This window comes from Solanum verrucosum, unplaced genomic scaffold (assembly GCF_900185275.1).
Source record: "Solanum verrucosum unplaced genomic scaffold, falcon-dt-bn FXZP01000031.1, whole genome shotgun sequence".
Taxonomy (NCBI): Eukaryota; Viridiplantae; Streptophyta; class Magnoliopsida; order Solanales; family Solanaceae; genus Solanum; species Solanum verrucosum.
This window is the reverse complement of record NW_026020194.1, coordinates 1,774,555-1,796,004: the sequence shown is the minus strand read 5'-3', so window position 1 is coordinate 1,796,004 and position 21,450 is coordinate 1,774,555. Positions and strand designations below refer to the sequence as shown.

Here is a 21,450-nt window from a genome sequence, read left to right as displayed (position 1 = left end):
TGTATACGATCCAGATATCACTGTATATCAGTGGTATATCAAATTTTCAGATTAAAAAAAAAGCAATATTGAGTTTCTTTTCCCCCTTTACACTCGCCGGTCCATCCCAACAACCCCAAGAAGAGACCCTACTAAGTCTAGATAAGTATTCTTCATGATCTTATAACATATATATATATATATAGTGAAATCAAGAACTTAATTCTAGGGTACAAGGTTTGATTTTGAGCAAGTCCATCAAGATTCTTCTTTCCAAATTAAGGTAAGCATTCTCTCATGATTTCCTGGTGGTGCTAACAAATAATTATGTATTCTAAGAAAACATTCTTGTCACGCTCCGAACCTACATCCTGGACGTGGTCGACACTCGAGAACCATTGCTGGTCCGCAAGTGAACCGTTGGCCTGACTAACTACTTAGCGGAAGACTTACTCAAGCAATAAATAGCTTAAAAACAAAATTTTGAACATTTAAACTCAAAGTAAATATAGAACTCAAACTGTTTGTAAAATACTCAATAACATAAATATAATAGTTTGCAAAAACATCTCAAGAAAAATTGAATACTGAAAGACTCTTCAACTCTATCTATGTATGACGCCTCTAATGTTTGAGATAGGTATCGGGACAAGACCCATGACACCTCAAAACAACTAGACTGAAAGTAAATGTGAAGTCCTCCGAAATGCAAGAAGGCTCACCAAAACTATCTGGAGTGTAGACTGATCTCAACAGAGCACCTGTTGATGATCCTGGACACCTGTATCTGCATCATAAAAAGATACAAGTCAAATGACATCGGCACATTTGAATGCACAAGTATGCAATATAACTGAATAACAAATAACTACATAAAAAGAGTGGAATGGATATAGGTATATACTCAACTGAATGTAGAAATAAATGAGTGAAATCATTAAAACTTTACAAAAATACTTACTCATATATGAACTTAACAAATTAAGTGATATAATGAAATTACGCTTTTAACTTTATTTGAGATATTATCTAACCGACAACCATCATTATGAGCTATATGATGATACAATGTCTTGTCCACGCTGTCAAAATTGTCCTAGTTATATCGTGCCGGGATATAGAACCTCTCAACTAAGTGGATCCACTAAGCTCTGCCTGAAGGCACTAAGGATTCATCTAAAAAGTATGATTCTGTACCCATGTTGGCAAGACATGGTTTATAGAGGCTGTGAGTTATTTGAACTCTCCCCCATATCAGTGCTCAATACCACTTCCAATTATATATACTCTTGCTCACATGTAAAAAAACATACTCTTTCTCTAGTTTGAGATAATTTCTCAAACTATCCTCTTAAAAGAGGTAACTGCTCTGGAATATCTTTGAGACTCATTGCTCATTTAGGAAACAAGACTTCTCATTGCTCAATGTAAAAATACATTCTGGGTTGAGATAATTACTCAAAAAGGGCCTCTTTATAGGTAACTGCTCTGCACTTAATCTTTATGAAAAACTCTTTTAACTTTTCTCAAAAAAAAAGTCTACTCTTTTCCTTCATGTAAAAATAAAACATTTGGGAAATACTTAGTTCCCTTATACTCTCTCTCAATCTCCTCTTTACTTCCTCAAAACTTAGTTTAAACAATAATGTTTTGTTTAAAATATTCTCAGTAAGAATTCAATGAATACTTAAGAATAGGGTTCACGCTAAAAAATAAACATGAACAATCAACTCAATAATCAAATACACAATTTACGACAATTCAATAATTAGAAATAAGAATTAAATAATTAGCAACTCAAGAACTCAAAACTCAATATCAACTCACCTCAAGGATACTCAAATCCACGGATAGAACCCTAGATTATTCTTTTATTGATTTGAAAGTAGATGTAGGGCGTGAAGACGAATTAGTCCAACACTATGATAGCCTTACATATCTAGGAAGAACAACATTCTCGGCGAAATTAACGAAACTCGAAGAACACTCAAAACCCTAAACTTTCTCCTCTTGAAACCTTGTTCTAATGTCTTGAAGTGTTAATGAACGTAAAAAAATTGATCAACACTTTTTAAGCCCTTAATTAGGTATAAAACGTCATGATTTATGATTAGAATAAGGATTAAAAAGACATAGTTTAAGTACCAAACACATAGGGGAAAGACCAAAACGACCCCAACTTAAAAAATTGATAGAGTGCCTTAAAAAGAAGGTTTCACGGATCGTTTAAGGCTCCACGGTCCGTGAAACACTTCATGGGCCATATAGCCATCCGTGAACCTTCACCTGTCTAACTAGGCCTCACCTGTCTAACTAGATCTCACTAAAACAAATATAACTTTTTACTCCAAATTTGAAATGAGGTAAACTAGGTGGTGTTGGAAAGAAGACTCAAAGACCTTTCATTTAATAGGTCATGAGACACCTAGTTTATTTTATTCTGAGAGATATGGGCATTTGAATTTGACCCAAGTAAAATCTCACATTGAAACTTAATCGACGAAAAAGCTTTCAACTCAGTTTTTTGCTAGGGGATTTTAGTGACCTTAATTCATATACAAAATCATTCACACACTAAAGAATTTACCTTACACCTAAGAACAATTAAGAATCACTTGGTACAACCTTATACTCAAATGAAGAATGATTTGAGTCTTAACTTAGAATTTTTCGGGGTGTCACAATTCTATACTCCTAACCTAGGATTATCAAGATAAGTCATCTCAAGGTTCATGAACGGAATTTTTTAGTATATAATGTAAGTATTCTATTATTATAGATAATATACAGTGTGAATAGTTTGTATATTTTGTATATATTGTAAGTATATAATGTAAATATTCTATAATTATAGATAATACATTGTGTGAGTATTTGATATATATTGTAAGTATATAACATAATGTCACGATCCGAGTCTACACCATGGACGTGACCGGCACTCGAGAACCATAGCTGGTCCCCAAGCGAACCCTCATCCTGGCTGACTACAAGCGGAAGACTAACTTAAGCATGCAAAAGCTTAAAAACTGAATAAAATTCATGAAGCTTACAAATCTTTAACTCAAATGAATAACTCTGAATAAAAATAGAATATTCAACTAGGCAACTCAAGTGTTTAATACATTTAATAAGATAAATGAAACAAACTTCTCAAACTTTACTATCTATTTATGAAGCCTCTAATTGACAAAGATGAAAGTCGGGACAAGACCCACGACATCCTAACAACTGATATAACTGAAAAGTAAATGAAATCCTCCGGAAGCAAGGAGGCTCACCATAGCTAACTCGAACTCCAAGTGGTATCAACGAAGCTCCTGTTGATGATCCCAAATACCTGAATTTGCATCATGAAATGATGCATGCCAAATGGCATAGTACATGGAATGTACGAGCATGTAAGGGGAATTCTAAAGCATAACATAAGCTTGAAACTATATAAAAAGGGAAACATAATTACCTCTTCTCAAACTTACTCAACTCAAGGAATACTCAAGGATACTCAAAACTACTCAAACTTACTCAACTCAGAAGTACTCAAGGATAAGATACTCAACTTAGTAATAAGGTTTCAACTTAGTGAAATGGGGCTCAACTCAACAATAAGGTACTCGACTCAATGAAGCACAATTCAACTCAAGATACTCAACTCGAAGGTACTTAAGGATAAAACAATAGTAAAAGATGCAATATTTATGAAAAGCTGTAAAACTGTAGATAGCAACTCAATGTATTGAAAAATATAATAATACTCAATGTGTATATAAAAATACAATATAACTCTGTGGGAGTTTCTCTAACCGACAACCACCACTATAAGCCTAAGTGATGATACACCGTCTTGCCCACGCTGCCAGAACTGTCCTATACTTTGCCGTCATATAGAATGCCTTAACTAAGTGGATCAATTAGTCTATGCTAAAAAGCACTAAGGAATCATCTAAAAAATATGATCCTTTCTACCCATGATGGCTATATGGTTTATGAAGACTTGAGTTATTATGAACTTGCGTCCCCATATCGGTGCTCAATACTACTCCCAAAATATACTTAACTCATATGTTTTTAAAAACAAAACTCTTTCTTTGTTTTGAAATAATTACTCAAAACTTAGCTTAAAAGCTCTCTTGGATTTTGATGTTTCCTTTCTTGATCAAATGTGAAAACATTTTAACTCTTGGGAATATTTATATTAGTTCCCGTATAATCTTTGAAGAAATGAACTTTACTCTTACTCTTTACTCAACTCAAAGCTTAAGTATTAAAACAAAGTTAAAACATTTGTAAAAGACTTCTTAAAATATGGTTCATGCCGAATTATGGTCGTGAACGACTCAATGCAAGGTTTTCAATAACCATAGATAGAACTCAATACTTGGAACTCAAGAACTTCAATGATACTATTCATTTAAATAATGCTCAACTTAGAGGGTTCATGCGGAATTATGAGCATGAACTACTCAACTCAAGGACTCAAAAATACTTCTCATCTCAAGACTGTTCGACTTATAGGGTTCATGCGGAATTATGAGAATGTACAATTCAACTCCAGGACTTCATGGGTAACATGTAATAGTCCTATGATTAGAAATATAATCTCAAAGGGGATTAGGAACTCAATACTCAAGACTTAGAACTTAAAGATACTACTCCTCTCAATAATAATCAATTTATGGAGTCCATGCGGAATTTATGAGTATGAACGACTCGACTCGAAGGTCTACATAACTATATGGAACTCATGTATACAACTCTTCTTATTCACTTACTTACTTCCTCAAAACTTATCTCAAATCAATAGTTGATCTCGAAGGATTCACAATCGAACTCAAAGACTTTCTAGGACTCTACTCTTAACTCTCTCTTGAATGTGAATTATGAATTCAAGAGTTATGGTTCATGATATGAATGATCTCGTGATGATAATGTAGACTCATGAATACATTCTCCTCACTATTATGCTCACTTACTTGAGTCTTGAAACAAGTTACTAGAAGTTGTAGACGATTCCACAAAAGGACTCAAAAGGACTTTCTTAGGATGTTCGAAAGAATTCTCAAAACTTAACTCTTAAATCTACCTTGAATTTGAATTATGAATTCAAGGTTATGATTCATGTTATGAATGATTTCTAGGTGTTTAGAAGTAGTTTAAAGTGTTTAGAATCAAAGGGGAGTAAATGTACTCTTTGAAAGAACTCAAACAGACGAAACAATGAAGAACGGGTGGGGGAAGGCGACCCTGGCGCTCTGAGTGGCGCGGGGCGCAAGCCCCTAAACTTCAGAGAAGTGGTTGGGGGGCTCTGGCTAGCGTGGGGCGCCCCCCCAACCCAAAAAACTTCAACGACTTTCTTTGCTCGTTTTCTCACCCTAACTCGCCTAGAATCGAACGACTTCTTCCCCAATCACTTGGATTCTATTACTTAACATAATTACACTATAATCTACTCAAAACAACACTCAAATCACTAAATTTCATATCGAGAAATCATCAAATCCCTAACACAACAAGATTTAGAATGAACTTCAAGAACACCTATCAAGAACTCATCAAGAACTCTAATCTTTCAACTTCAAGAATGAAATTTCGCTGAAAATAACATGATTGGCGTATGGGTGAACTAACCCACTACTATGGAAGCTTACATACCTCTTAGGGATTGAACCCATGGCGAAAATCCGCAACAAAATGCAAGACTCTTGACGAACACTTTGATCGTCTCCTCTTTTCTATTCTTGAACTCTCAACTAAAACCCTAGGCGTGCATTAGGATTATAAAACTGAACCTAATAGGATTAGACCCCTAAAACATTACTAAAAATGAATTAAATTTGATTGGGTAAGGAAAAGACCAAAATACCCCTTACTATTTTAAGATAACTTTCCTTAACTGGATAGCCTGACTTCAAAAGGGCATATCTCACTCATCCGAACTCGAAACTTAGAAAACACGGTGGAGTTGGAAAGATAATTCAAAGACCTTTTATTGGGTACCTTGTAGCCCACCTAACTCATCATGTACTGAAAGTTGTGGTCGTTTGAAGTTGATCCAAAACTCATAACTTAAGCATAACTTGCAAAATTTCAGATTTTGCTATTTCAAATTTAGTTCTTTTTGGAACTCAAGGTGCTACATCTAGTGACCTTAACACTTAAGAAATTTTAAATTCCTTGAAAAAACTTACTCACTACGAAGGATGGTTTGAGTCTTAGCTCAAAAAAATTTCGGGTTGTTACACATAAATATTCTATTATTATAGATATATATTCCATGAATATTAATTTATATATATATATTATAAGTATAAATGTATATAATATAATGCAAGTATTCTATTATTATAGATAGAATATTATGTGAATATTTGGTGCATATATAGTATATACTACATAATTTTAACTTTTTTTTTTATAAACAAAGATATTATATTAATACTAGTTAATATGCTTCATTACATGGTACTATATTAGGGGAGGGGACTGTAGTATTTCTATTACAAGATGAGATCTTAGTTAGCCTAGCAAAAATAGTTGATGTCTTACCTGCTTCTAGTGTCTTCGAAACAAACAATGGGGAACTTCAAAACATATAAGGGAGTGAAGTGTCAACTTACACAAATCAAATTTTAAATTTCAAGTTATATTTATTTCAAAATTTAATCGATAGCAATACACTACATTGATAATTGACTCAAACTTTCAAATTAATAAGTTTAACAAGTATTTAATGTTATTAAAAATTTAAAATAAAAATTAATCCGATCCGGCCTAAGACTCGACCCGTTAGGATCAGTGGGCCAAAATTTGGCCCGACTCGATATGCTCAAAATAATTGTGTACATGAGTTGTGGCTTGGGTCGAACATGTGGTTGTAACTATTTAGACCAGACCGAAAAAGTCCAGTTATGACTTATCCTACTGAAATTTAATTGATTTTTTTGATGGATTGGATTAATCTGGCCCGACTCACTTGACACGTTTAGTCTAAAATGTGCAATCAATGTGGAATCACATGCCATATAATTTGAAGCACACAATTATCCATGTACTATCGGAAACAAACACAAAAATATTTACGCCTTCCACGAGTGCGTGTAGTTTTTAGTAACATCGAACCTTTTTCAATGTTATTTTTCCACTCATGCCATGAAAATTCAAAATTCAAGATACTTTTTGATTCTGATACCATAAAAAAGTAAAAAAAGAATAAAATAAACTCTAAACTCGGACTACAAGAAATATATCTATATTTACTATGAATCCACTTAAGATAAAATAACTTAACACAATATTTTTAAAATCTCAATAACGTAAACATAGTTTAGAACCTTTTACGTAATATTCTCTCTCTATATATATAAAACACGTCCTTTCATAATTATTTTTGTACAATTTTTTTAAAAACATTAGATAGTCATCATCTAAAGATTGGAGATTTAAACTCTTTTACAGTTATGAGTTTGTATTTTTGGTATAAAAAAGTTAAACAAAAGACAAAGAAGAAAAAAAAAAATGCATAAGTACCCCCAACCTATGCCCAAGATCCCTGAGACACACCTAACCTTTAATAAGGTCCTATTACCCCCCTCCCCCCCCCCCCTCCCGAACTTATTTTATATATAATTTTCTACCCCTTTTCGTCCTACGTGACACTATCCTTGAAAAATTGTCAACACGCGCTGAGCCCACAAGATAGTGCCACGTAGGCCGAAAAGGGGTAGAAAATTATATATAAAATAAGTTCGAGGGCCTAATAGGACCTTAGTAAATGCTAGGTGTGTCTCTGAGATTTCGGGCATAGGTTGGGGGGGTACTTACGCATTTTCCCTATTAGTTGACTTAAGCTTATAATTCAAAGGTTGAATAGATCAATCCCCTAAACTTGATGAGTTTCATTTAGTGCATATCTAAACTTTACGTTGATTTAGTTATCCTCATCGACTTGACAATTTAATAGTCACACTTCCCCCTGAACGCTGACAACCCATAAAAGTGTGACACACACGCTACCACATACTGTCCATGTGACATTTTTTAGAATAATTTTTTTAAAACTTTTTTAGGTCTCACCAATTATTTAAATTATCCTTTTTTGGCCAAATATGAAAAAATAAATTAGAATAAACATTTTAATGATAATTTTTTATTTTTTCTAAAAATAATTATATATAATCAAGTTCGTTTTACCTATTTGGCCAGGAAAGAAGAAATACACCCTTTCTATTAAAAAAAATCAAACATCTAATGCAAAATTTGTCACGACCCAAAAATGGATGTGATGACACTCGTCTTAACCCACCAAGACAAGTCAGCCTAAAACTCAACCATTACATTAAAATGCGGAAATTTTTATAATAAACTCAAGTATACCCCCAAAATCTGGTTGTCCCGTGTACAAGCCTCTAAAGTATTACAATTGAATCAAAAGAAAAATACAAGTCTCATATGACATTGTTTCTAGAGTAGAACAAGATCATAAACATGAGTAAGAAGGATCGCTGAGAAGACAAACAACTACCTCACAAATCTCCCAGAAGCCTCGAAAAAGAAGAGAATAACAAGTACCACAAAAATCCAGGCTTGTAACCTACAAAAATTTGTAGAAGCAAGGGGTGAGTACCAAACCACACGGTACTCAACAAGTAAACCTCTAAACACGAGCTAATGGGATAGAATACAAGTACTCCTTAAACCCCAACCGAACCTTCACAACTACAATATGTATAAAACCAGCCCAACCTAACAGTTCAAAGTTTACAAAGCACATAGCTCAACACAACACTCTAACAATTTCATATCCTTAACAACAACAATAGTTTCATATCCTCAACAACAACACTCTAACAATTGCATATCTTCAACAACAAGCTCAATAATTCATCAGTCACAAGTTCCATAGAAAGGCACTCACAAGATCAGCAACACACAAGATCAAGTTCACCAATAATAAAGAAGTGCAATGCAATGTCAAGTGTAGTGATGCATGTCTGACCTAATGATACACACCCGCTGTCTCTCAGTCCGGGACCCATGGGGGACATATCTGTCCATGCATCCATCGCGGCGCGCGATACGACCCTCGATAATAGTAACCATCACGGCGTGCGATACGTCCCTCGTCGCGGCGCGCGACACGTCCCTCGAAATATAATATCCATCGCAGTGCGCGATACGTCCCTCGAAATGGTACATCCTCTTTATTTTCTTATTCTTTCTCAATGCACATAACACTTGTCACAGCCATGTCTCAGAACAATGCAAATGACATGTTCACATAAATAATGAAGAGATGACCATTTTCATAACATTGCACAATTCACAACAACACAATCAGGATACAACATCAACAATGATTCAACAAGCCTTTCAAACAATTCTCAACACATCACACAAACAATTGATCACATTGCCTTTTATTATCCCTTTCGCATCATTAAAATTAATCAATGTGGACAAGTCAACCCATCACCAAGCCTCATTGCCCTAAACACATATTACACGGAAATACATGAATTCCATACACTTAACAAGGGTTTAGAAATCCACTTGCCTCAATCAATCAAGAATTCACTCTGGAACTTGAGCCTTCCCTTTTCGTTGAACTTCCAACTCGAAGCAATCTATTCAAATAAATGACCACAGTAAGATTCCAAAACTAACAAAACTCATATTACTATGTGTTTAGCTTTGACCCAAAAATTCACCCAAGTTTATAACCAAATTCCTAATCTTGATGCCAATAACATGTCAACTCTTCAATTTTCTCCAAAGTTCAAGTCTAGGGTTAAGTTCCAATTTCTCCATATATCAACCTAATGGTATTCATATAAGTTTATACCATTATATTTAATTACTTATTTCAGTATAGCAAAACTTGAATTATAATATAATAAGTATACGGATAAAGAACAAAATATCCAAGACGAATAAAGTTTGTGAATCCTCAATTCATTCGCTGGAAGTTACAACATGAAATCATCAATTCACCACCGATATTCCTTCCAATCATTTAGGCCATTATTACCTAATCATTAGACTAAGGTCTTGCCAATCATTATTAACCACTATTTAACTATTAAAAATTGAATCCTATCTAATAATATACACAACAACAACAATCTCCTGCCATCCCACTATCATATTACTTCGTTAACGTCAATGCAATATGTTTGTTCTCTCGCCTAAGCCTTTAATTGTGAAATCACTAGATTTGGAGATACAATTCTCACCTGAATGCTCTTGTCGACGGCGCAGGTGAGTATTCCAACCCTTTCTATTTCTTTTTCTCGGCTGCGCGAGCGAACTGTTGTTGTTCACAACAGTCAGCAACATTTACCCTTTTATTTCTTTTTTCTTTTATTATTTATTTATTTATTTATTTATTTATTTATTTTCCTTTTCTATTATTATTAGCAACAAAATAATCTTTTATTAAATCTGAAAATCATTCCTCATTCTTGTAGGTCATAAATTATTTAGAAAAACTACTAAAAAAGGCTAATATAAAAATAATGATTAAAATACATAAAACGACTAAGAGGGTCGTTACAAAATTATATAGAAAAAAAATAAAATTTCAAACAATTTGACCCGAAAATAATAATAATTGCATAGTTAAATACTTAAAATAAATACCTACTGCAAAAAATAAAATTTTATATATATATATATATATATATATATATATAAATTACACCGTTTTGACTTCATTACTTTAGTCAAATCATTTTTTATTTGGATAATATAAATAGAGTTATAGCTAAGTTATGTATGGGGAAACTTACATAAATATGCTATACTAAGAAAATATCTATCATTTATAGCAATAACATTTTTTTTTATTTGATCACTTTTAATACATTTATAATACAATTTTAATACATATTACATAGAACAATTTATAAAACATATATAATACAAGTTTTATTGGTTGATAGTATATTTATCATATATTTTAATACACTAATAATACAATGTGTCAATTTCTTACCAAACAAGCGTAATATATTTTAAAACAGTTATAATTCATATATATTGCATACATAATTCACTTTTAATACATATTTCAGATTTATCATAATATTGCTATATATCGCTATAAATGATAATTAATAAAAAGTATCGTTAAAATCAGTAAGTATTTATTAAAATGTACCCATATAAGTAATTTTTCATTTGAGATAAAATGCACAATGTATATTAAAAAACAAAGAGTAATATAATTGGAATACATAAATTATTATATTAATTATGTGGCAATTAATAGTTGAAAAATATTATATACTTAAAAGTCAAATTTTCATTTTTTCTTTCCTTCCACGTACCTAAAAGTGAGCCAATTCACGTTCTTTGTCACATTAGCATCTACAAGAGTCGAGGCTTTCAAATTACAATGTTGAAGGGGGTAACTAGAGTAATATATAGGCTTTAAGTATGGATTAAATAAAACTTGTTAAGTTCGAAATGATTTTGATCTATTTAGCACATATTTTCAGATTTTACTTTATTCAGCTCATTTTGTATAAATTTGGAAATACTTGGATTTTTTTGTTCTTAATTTGCAATTATGGTTTTCATCTTTTGATGGTTAAAAGTTAATTGATAGTGATATCCGTATTTATCATCACAAATTCAAACATTGATAGGTCAATTATCGTGAAAAATTTAAACTCTGTTGTGGAGTTTTTTATAGCTTAAAAATTTATGAAGAGCGTTTTGTGATGTCCCAATTTAAATCGCCATAAGAGACAACCTCACTAAACCCCGATTAGGGGTGTACATGACCGAGTTGGTTCGGGTTTTTCAAATATCAAACCAAACTATTTGTGTAAAAATTTTATATTTATAAACCAAACCAAACTAATAAAATTTGAATTTTTTCGGGTTTTTCAACCTCAGGTTGGTTCGGGTTTTTCAAATACCAAACCAAACCATTGTGTCAAATTTTTAAATTTATAAATCAAACCAAACTAATAAACCTCGGATTTTTTCAGATTTTTGGATTTTTTCGGTAAAATTTGCATACAAACATATAATTAACTTGTGCTCCAAATATTTCTTTAGTCCAACCAAAATACAATTATCTAAGGTGTTTCTTAAGAAAATAACACAAAATATGAGCTGAGTACTGATGACACTAAAATATTCAATAAAAAATAATAATGAAATCATCATATAAAATAAATATTGCAAAGTCATAATGAAAATGATCATAATTTAAAGGGAAAAAGGTTTGAAAAATACTTTTAACTTTGACCGAAATTGTTGTTACGATACCAAACTTTATAGAGGACCTTTTAACCCCCTACACTATTTAATAGTGTATTTTAAAGGTATATATGTACCTACGTGGACATCATAAATATTTCATCATTATAAATAGTACAGTGTCCACGTGGGCACATATATACTTTTAAAATACACTATTAAATAGTGCAAGGGGTAAAAGGTCCTCCATAAAGTTTGGTATCGTAACAACAATTTCGGCCAAAGTTGAAATATTTTTCAGACCCTTTTCCCTAATTTAAAAGTACTAAATCATGCTAAATAAGTTTAATAAGTATTAGTTACATTACTAAATATTTAAGGAAAATTAAAATTAGATTATGTACTTTAATTGTCTAAACCAATGTAAAACTAAAGAATAAATATTCAATATTATTGTCATTCTTAGTGTTGAATTGATTTTCTTTTTGCATTAGTATTAATTTGATTTTAATTTAAGTTTTATTATAATTATCAACACCTATGAACTATAATATTTATTGGACCATTCCGAATTCTAAGTTTTAAACTTGAAATAATTTATTAAAAGATAAAAACTATGAAATAGTATAAGAAATATTTTAAAATTATATCAAAGTAAATATTTTTATGTATAAAATAAAATTTTAAAATTACATATATAATGTCGGGTTGATTTGATCTCGGGTTGGTTTTTTTAGTTAAAACCAAACCAACCCAAATATAGTCGGGTTTTTTTCCCAATACCAAACCAAGTCAAAACAAACCACTAGTCGGACTTTTTTTCCGGTTTGACTCGATTTGCGATTTGATTTGATTTTCGGTTCGGTTTTGTACACCCCTACCCCCATAGAAGTTCCAATCGTCAATCCAATACGAACTCAACTAAATCATTTAAAGGTAACAATCTCATTAATTAAAGCAAACCATCATAACAATTAACAGTAAATATGCAAAAATAATTTTCCTAGAATCTAAAAGTCGTGTACCTAAACATCTAACATAGTCTAGAATACGGGGATGCAACCCCAAAAATGAAATCTAAATCCGGACAATGGACTAGAGGGATAGAGATGAAATCATGGCAGCCCGAAAACAACTCAACCTTAAATGCAGAAAGTGTGAAACTCAACTGAGGTCGCGTAGCAATCGCTGAAATATGCTTTGTACTCAACAAAAGAATAGAAAATGTAGTATCAATACTCAAAATCAACAGTGTATTGATAGGATCATCAGTGAGCTCCAAATATATAAAGTGCGAACAAGTAACGGAAAGTTAATTAAACAAGAAGCCATACATATATAATCCAATCAGTCTTAGCAACCACAAAAAATATGTCCAACATCATTACAATCAAATAGCCTGATTCACTCTCCAACACAAAGACAAACAATTAACATGTACCAGGCGTGGTATCCGAACCAACCAATATATAGTCTATACCAGATATGATACTCGAACTAGTCAATAGAGAATCTGTAACAGATGTGGTACCCGAATCAACTAATAGATTTTTCATACTAGGCGCGGTATCCGTGTCAATCGATAATTTATACAAAATGTGATACCCAAGACAATCGAGAATCAAAAATATCACACAATCACAAACACAATGAATACAACCTCTTTGTAGATCACTTTCAGTTTTCTTCCATTGTAACTTTAGGTTGTCATCTTCTGCTTTACCATAATGCTTTTTGTTTTTGTTAACTTTTACAAGTAATTGCATTATGTGATTATGCTCATTTATAATGTAGTTTGTCTTTCCTTAACCTTATTATTTAGACTGTATTTTCGTGTATCAATAGGAACATAATTTGGACTTTTAATATCAAAGACAAAATTTTATTCATTAATTATTAGTGTGATTGTGAGTTATGATGCTCCCTTTTTAAGTACTTTCAAATTCTTCATTAATTTTTAAAGAAAATTATACTAATTTTTTGTTTTATATATATATATATATATATATATATATATTATTATTATTATCATTATTATTATTATTATAAATAGACGCGCAAAACGCATATACTTAACTAATTGTCCAAATATAAATTCTTTATGATAATTTAGCATTTAATAACATAGTCACACAACCATATTTGAATGATGTTGACCAACTTTTTATTTATTCCATATGTGACCCAAATAGCTATTTCTTTTATTAATTGTTAATGTAATTGTGAGTTATATTGTTCCTTTTAAGTACATTTTTTATCTTTCAAATTCTTCATTATTTTTTTTAAAGAGATTATACTAATAATTTATTCTTTATATATATATATATATATATATATATATTATTATTATTATTATTATTATTATTATTATTATTATTAATGCAATACACAAGCAAAACACATACACTTAACTCATATTGTCCAAATGTCAAATTGGTTATGATAATTTAGCATTTAATAACATAGGCACACGATCATGTTTGGATGAGATTGACCAACCTTATATTTATTTCATATTTGATCCAAATAGCTTTTTTGACCTTATAGATTAGCTATATATATTATTGTTAATATTAATTAATTAATACAATACACATGCAAAACACATACACTTAATTAATATTGTCCAAATGTCAGCATTCAATAACATAGCCACACGACCATATTTGGATGAGGTTGACCAAATTTTTATTTATTTCAAATTTGACCCAAATAGCTTTTTTGACCTTATAAATTAGCTACAATATTATTATTAGGGAAAAATGTCTGAAATATATCTAAACTTTGACCGAAATTGCTATTATGATACCGAACTTTGGAAATGACCTTTAACCCCTCTACACTATTTAATAGTGTATTTTCAAGGTATATATGTGCCCACGTGGACATCATAAGTACTACATCATTATAAATAGTAATGTGTCCACGTGAGCACATATATACCTTTAAAATATACTATTAAATAGTGCAGGGGGTAAAGGGTCATCCATAAAGTTTAGTATCGTAACAACAATTTCGACCAAAGTTGAAGTATTTTTCAAACCATTTTCCCTTATTATTATTAATTAATTAATTAATTAATTAATACAATACACTTGCAAAACACGTACACTTAACTAATATTGTCCAAATGTCAACATTTAATAACACAGTCACACGACCATGTTTGGATGAGGTTGACCAACTTTTTATTTATTTCATATTGACCCAAATAGCTTTTTGACCTTATAAATTAGCTACTTTGGAGCCTTCTCTTTCGGTCATTGTATTGTTCATACACTTACACAACACTCTAAGCTACTGTTCCTTTTAAGGCAGAGAAGATACTCCTTTTAAAGATGGGTAGAAAAATTGAAATAAAGAAAATAGAAGAGACGACGAAACGTCAAGTCACATTTTCTAAGCGACGTAGTAGTTTATTAAAAAAAGCTGAGGAGGTTGCGATTTGCTGTGACGTGGACGTGCTGTTTATCGCGTTCTCACCTTCTGGTCGGCTCAATAAATTCTGTTGCCAACAAAGGTATTGTATTAATGATTCCGACAAAAAAATACGAATTTTCCGTTATGCCGTGCTAGTTATTAATCTATAAAACTATCATCTTGATTAACTTTTTTTTTTTTACTAAATTTACACTTTTGTAGAGTTGAAGACATGCTTCAGCGTTACCTTAAGCTTCCGGTTGAGCGGAGATTGACGTACATGCATGAACATTTCCTAAATTTTCTTGATTTTTTTTAGCTATTAGTAACTTATAGCACTAACTTATGAGTTTTTTTTTTCTTTTGTTGGGGCTAGTCACATGGCCGATGTTAAGGTACTTTACTCTTTTATATATTTATTATCGCTACGTATTTGTAGGACTTTTCTATTTTCTAAAATTATGTTTTGTTTCTATTAATGTGGATTAATTCGTCTAATCTTTATATGATGATGAAATTTGCTAAAGTTTGAAACGAAAATTAGTACTCGCGTTCTTACCCATTTCAATTTTTTTTTTTTTCCATTTTAAAAAGAATGTGTCAAGTTAGGGCTTGAGTGTAACCCGTACCTCAAAAATAGGAGGATTGTCCAGACTTTATAAGGAGCCCAAAAATTTATTTATTCACTGATGTGGGACACTTCATTCCTTCATCACCCCTTTACCCCCAGATCCGAACATTCTTTATCTATGATTTCACTATATCACCCCCTCATACCTAGACCTAGACATTTTTATCTGGGATTCTATGGTATCACCCTCTGAAGCCTAGATTTGGATATTCTTTATTTAAAATTTCACTGTTTGATCCAGAGTGTGACATTCATGGATGGGGGGGGGGGGGGGTTCCACCCCCACAACTGTTCCATTTCCTGAGGCCTACATCAAGTCTGACTCTTATACCATGTTTAGTTAAGTTTTAGGCATAACTAATTACACCTCAAAAGCTAGTTCATAGGAGTAGGATTGTCTAACGTTTTTTAACGAGACCAGAAGTTTAGTTATTCACCAATCTGGGACATTTAACGATCTTTCAGCAGAACATTTTTTTTCTTTTTCGATAATTTTTTAATTTCAACTTTCCACAACACATGTTTATAGCCACAAAATTAAAGGATATTTTGACATATTCTACCTCTCTTTAGTTTAAGATCATACGATACAAAAGTGTTATTAATTTATTAAATTGTATCAAGATGAAATCAGACAAATAAATTAAAATTGAGTGTGTATTAATTAAAAGATAATGAAAATGACATCCTCAAAATCAACGAAATACTATGTGATTTTTAACTTGTTTTAATTCATTCAACAAAACAAGTTTGACTTTAGTAAAAAAGTGTATAATTGAGAGAGTTGTCATAATTTTTTTAAATTATTGATATCTATTTGACCCATTTTAAACTAGTTTTAATTCATTCTTTTGGGTATATTAATGAAGGAGAAGGTGGCAAAATTGAGACAATTGAATCACATCAGAGGAGATGTTAGCAAGCTACACCTTCTTGATAAACAGTTTGGATCTCCTCTCTTTCTCACATTTTCCTTTGTTTACTTTATTGTCTCTCTTTAATTATATTGTCTTTTGATATTATTTACAACAAATGTAAATTTAAAAAGTATGTGTATAAGAAGATTAACGAACGACAAAATGGAATGAAACAGAATTATGAGCTTTATTTTAAAAGAATATTTTGAAAATTAGAAAAGATATTACGGATAAATGAATTAAATCTTCAATTAAATTAAATGTGCTAATAAAATGAAAATCTATAAATTGATAGGGGTGACAATTTAATACATAATACGCAAATAAGTTAATTTGACTAACTTATAAACTTGAATAATCATATGGATATTATTGTTACTAATATTATTATTCTCCATATTGTATCAAAGAGATAAAAAATTCGGCCAAAGCATAATTAACAAAATTTATTTTGACCAGGGGAAAATATAGACAAGCATATGTGTAAGTTGACATAATCATCACCACCAACAAGAAGCTCGATATAATCTCATTAGTAGGGTTTAAGAAGAGTAAGATATACACAACCTTATTTTTACCTTTACAGGATGGAGAAGTTGTTTCTGACTGACCATCAGACATCAACAAACCTGCTGCATTATATTATTTAAGACTTAAGACTGATAATATGAGTGAGCTCAAATATGTCGAGTTACATAAACGTTACAATATTTTGATTTATTGAAAATGTTAGATACTACCTAGTACCTCATACTTGATTTCTTTTGTATTAAGTGAAATTCACGACTCTCTCACTAATGAATTAAACTTTATCATGATGGCTGCCTTTGGATGTTTCAACCTGTTGCCGGTGTTTTAATTTCTACAGGATTGAGGTGAGCACAACTTAATTTTATGTCTCTATTATGAGTTGTTTTTTCTCTTTTCAATCTACCCTTGCTATTCTAATTAGTAGTGTGTTAATTAAGTGTGACTTGAAGTAGAAATTAAGACTAGTCCAAATAAATGTTAATAAATCATTCTAGTACCAATGAAGAAGGTTGATAAAGTCATTTTAACTTGAAATTTTTTGATGTAGAATTTGGAGCTACAAATCAAGAAGAGCACATTGGAATTACAGATTGTGGATGCTAACATAAGGTCATTTGATTTAGTATCACAAGTGTTTTTCTTATAATTCTTCTTAATTATAATCTCATGGTTTAATACATTGACATCACCTTGATCTTTCACTTAGACATTTATATTATAGAGTATTTCAATTGTCTAAATGTAATATTCTGCCTAACAAGATGATTATGCAGGGATTACGAACCAGGAGCAGAACAAGAGCCTTCTCTTCACCAACTCTGTTGGTGTGAGAGTAACTTGAAACTCTCTCTCCAAAAAATCTTGGCTAGAAAAGTTTGTTCTTCCACCTTGATTTGTCATTGAAGAATAACGCGAAATTACAATTTTCAAGAAAATACTTATTTTTCTTAGAAATAATGTAAAATCCCAACTAATGTCAAATTAATTTTGATTAGATGGAATTGGAGAAACAAGGAAATATGGATGTTCACTCTGTTGCACAACAAATGGCTCCTCACCAGTTTGATACTAATAATTGGATTAGTCCATTCAGGTCATTAATTTTTTTCACATAATTGAAAATTTTTCTCTCCTTTCTCCTTTTGGTTTCATTATTTCGTTATTATTACAGTTCAACTATTCAAAATCAAGATTGGATGGACAAAGGAAAGAGAGTAGCAAACAGTTCTAGCAATTACACATATACCCCTTCCTTTGCTAGTACTTCACATCTAGGGAATATGTCATTTCCTCAAAACTCATTGCCTTTTACCCCATTGCAGGTAACACTTTTTAGGATCTCCTAAAAATTGAGATATTTTCTTTTAAAAAAGTTGATATTATTTATTTTATTTGTACAATAGTGCCAGCAACAAAACATGATTGTCGATGTTCAGCAGAATCCATTACAAATATTTGGACAATCACAAGTATATTAATATTTTTGAAATATTATTTCTTATTAAGATCTCCTTGAAGATATGAGATTTTTTAATTTTTTTGATATATTATTTTATCTGCGAAATAGAGCCAACAACAAAATATGGCGGTAGATGTCCAGCAGAATCCAACACAAACATTTGGACAATTACAAGTACATTAATATTCTTGATTGTTAAGATTTCCTTAAATAGACTATATTTTTTTTGAATTTTATATAATTATTTTTTATCCTCACAATAGAGCCAGCAACAAAACATGGAGGTAGATGTCCAACAGAATCCAACACAAATATTGGGACAAGCACAAGTACATGATATTCCTGAAATATTATTCCTTGTTAAGATCTCCTTAACGAGATGATTTTTTTTATTTGAATTTTGATATTATTTTTATATGTGAAATAGAGCCAACAACAAAACATGGTGGTAGGTGTTCAGAAGAATCCAACACACACATTTGGACAATCACAAGTAAATTAATATTCTTGAAATATAATTTTTTTGTTAAGATCTCCTTAAGAAGATAAATATTTTTTTGAATGTTGATATAATTATTTTTATCCGTTTAATAGAGCCAGCAACAAAACATGATAGTGGATGTCCAGCAGAATCCAACACAAGCATTTGGACAATTACATGTAAGTTAATATTTTTGAAATATAATTCTTTGTTAAGATCTCCTTAAAGAGATGGGATTTTTTTTTTAAAAATTTTGATATTATTATTTTTATCTGCAAAATAGAGCCAACAACAAAATATGATGGTATATGTCCAACATAATTCAACGCAATCATTTGGACAATCTCAAGTACATTAATATTCTTGAAATATTATTTAGTGTTAAGAACTTCTTAAAGAGGCAAAATATATTTTTTAAATTTTGATATAATTATTCTTATCTGCACAATAGAACCAACAACAAAACATGGTAGTAGATGTCCAGCAGAATTCAACACAAACATTTGGACAGTCACAGGTACATTAATATTCTTGAGATATTATTCCTAAAAAATCTTATCCCCTCCCTCCCCACCCTTGTTGTTAAGATCTTCTTAAACAGGCGAAATATTTTTTTAAATTTTGATATAATTATTCTTATCTGCACAATAGAACCAACAACAAAACATGGTAGTAGATGTCCAGCAGAATTCAACACAAACATTTGGACAGTCACAGGTACATTAATATTCTTGAGATATTATTCCTAAAAAATCCTATCCCCTCCCTCCCCACCCTCCCCACCCTTGTACTAAACTAGTTAACTCATATTTTGCAGGCACAATTGACTTTTGGTGAAAGTAGTGACAACTCTCTCACGAATTTCTGGCACAATATTTGCGCTTTCACAAGGTTTCTTTCGATATTCATACATTTACTTATTGTTCGCAAGATAATATTTTATCTGCTTAAAAAATATGATGACATTAGAATTATAACGATCAATGCATCTAAACTCTATACAAGATCAAATTATTATCATAAAAGAAACCACATAAATAGTAATAATATCATATACAATAAGTCAACGAAATACATTTTATTATTTTTGTTGGTATTGTTGTTCTTTAACATTGTCTCTCTCAGGTATGGCTCGAGTCCACTCGCAAATACGGGTACACAATTGAGCACTCCCTCCCAATTAGGGTTGGAGTATGCCCATTCAAATTGGAATATCAACTTGAACAATAACAACGACATCAATCATATTATTCAACAAACTGATCAATCTTCAATTCAAAGTAATGCAATAACTTCTACTGTTAATGGATTTAACTATCCCATAGAGGTTAGTTCAAAGCTCTATTATTATTATTATTGATTAATTAACTTTATTCGTTTGTTTATAAATTTATATTTGTGATATTATTCACACAAAACTCACTTTAAATATTTTGTCACAATGATCAGGGGAATACCATGGGAAACAATGAATACTTTGCTGAAACAACACATGAGAATGATGCATGGGAATGGGATGATGTTTTCCTCAATGAAGGTTTCAATGGAGATGACTTTTAAATTTAGATTGATCAATGAATGTCAAACAAACTTTTTTTTTAATCTAGTTTCTTTATCTTTGATCCATTTTAAAGACCACAGACTTGATGTTTTAGCTTTTTATTTACTTATTTCAGTATACAAGATATCATCTTTATGTATGTAGGGTGACCTATATATATTAAAGTGAATAACAATAAGTACCTATGAGTGTTAGAAATAAACTGTGTTAGCAACATCATTTGTCTTAATATACTTTTTATTATTATAAGTTGTCTATTTA

General features: G+C 31.1%; 1 protein-coding gene across 1 annotated transcript; it reads left to right on the top strand.

The window, feature by feature from the left end:
* Positions 1–15,527: 15,527 nt before the first annotated feature.
* Positions 15,528–21,188, top strand: LOC125829586 (agamous-like MADS-box protein AGL65). The gene is made up of 17 exons (XM_049508793.1): positions 15,528–15,709; positions 15,832–15,885; positions 18,026–18,032; positions 18,236–18,297; positions 18,462–18,561; positions 18,684–18,781; positions 18,860–19,010; positions 19,092–19,157; positions 19,256–19,321; positions 19,411–19,476; positions 19,575–19,640; positions 19,742–19,807; positions 20,080–20,145; positions 20,280–20,345; positions 20,446–20,519; positions 20,754–20,955; positions 21,078–21,188. The coding sequence occupies exons 1-17, from the start codon at positions 15,528–15,530 to the stop codon at positions 21,186–21,188; spliced, it is 1,503 nt and encodes a 500-aa protein (XP_049364750.1).
* The last annotated feature ends 262 nt before the right edge of the window (positions 21,189–21,450 follow it).

Excerpts from the sequence above, each read along its gene's own strand:
- LOC125829586 (XM_049508793.1), top strand. The coding sequence starts at position 15,528 with ATGGGTAGAAAAATTGAAATAAAGAAAATAGAAGAGACGACGAAACGT. Across the intron at positions 20,146-20,279 it reads AAACATTTGGACAGTCACAG|AACCAACAACAAAACATGGT; the intron begins GTACATTAATAT and ends TCTGCACAATAG. Across the intron at positions 20,520-20,753 it reads AATATTTGCGCTTTCACAAG|GTATGGCTCGAGTCCACTCG; the intron begins GTTTCTTTCGAT and ends TGTCTCTCTCAG.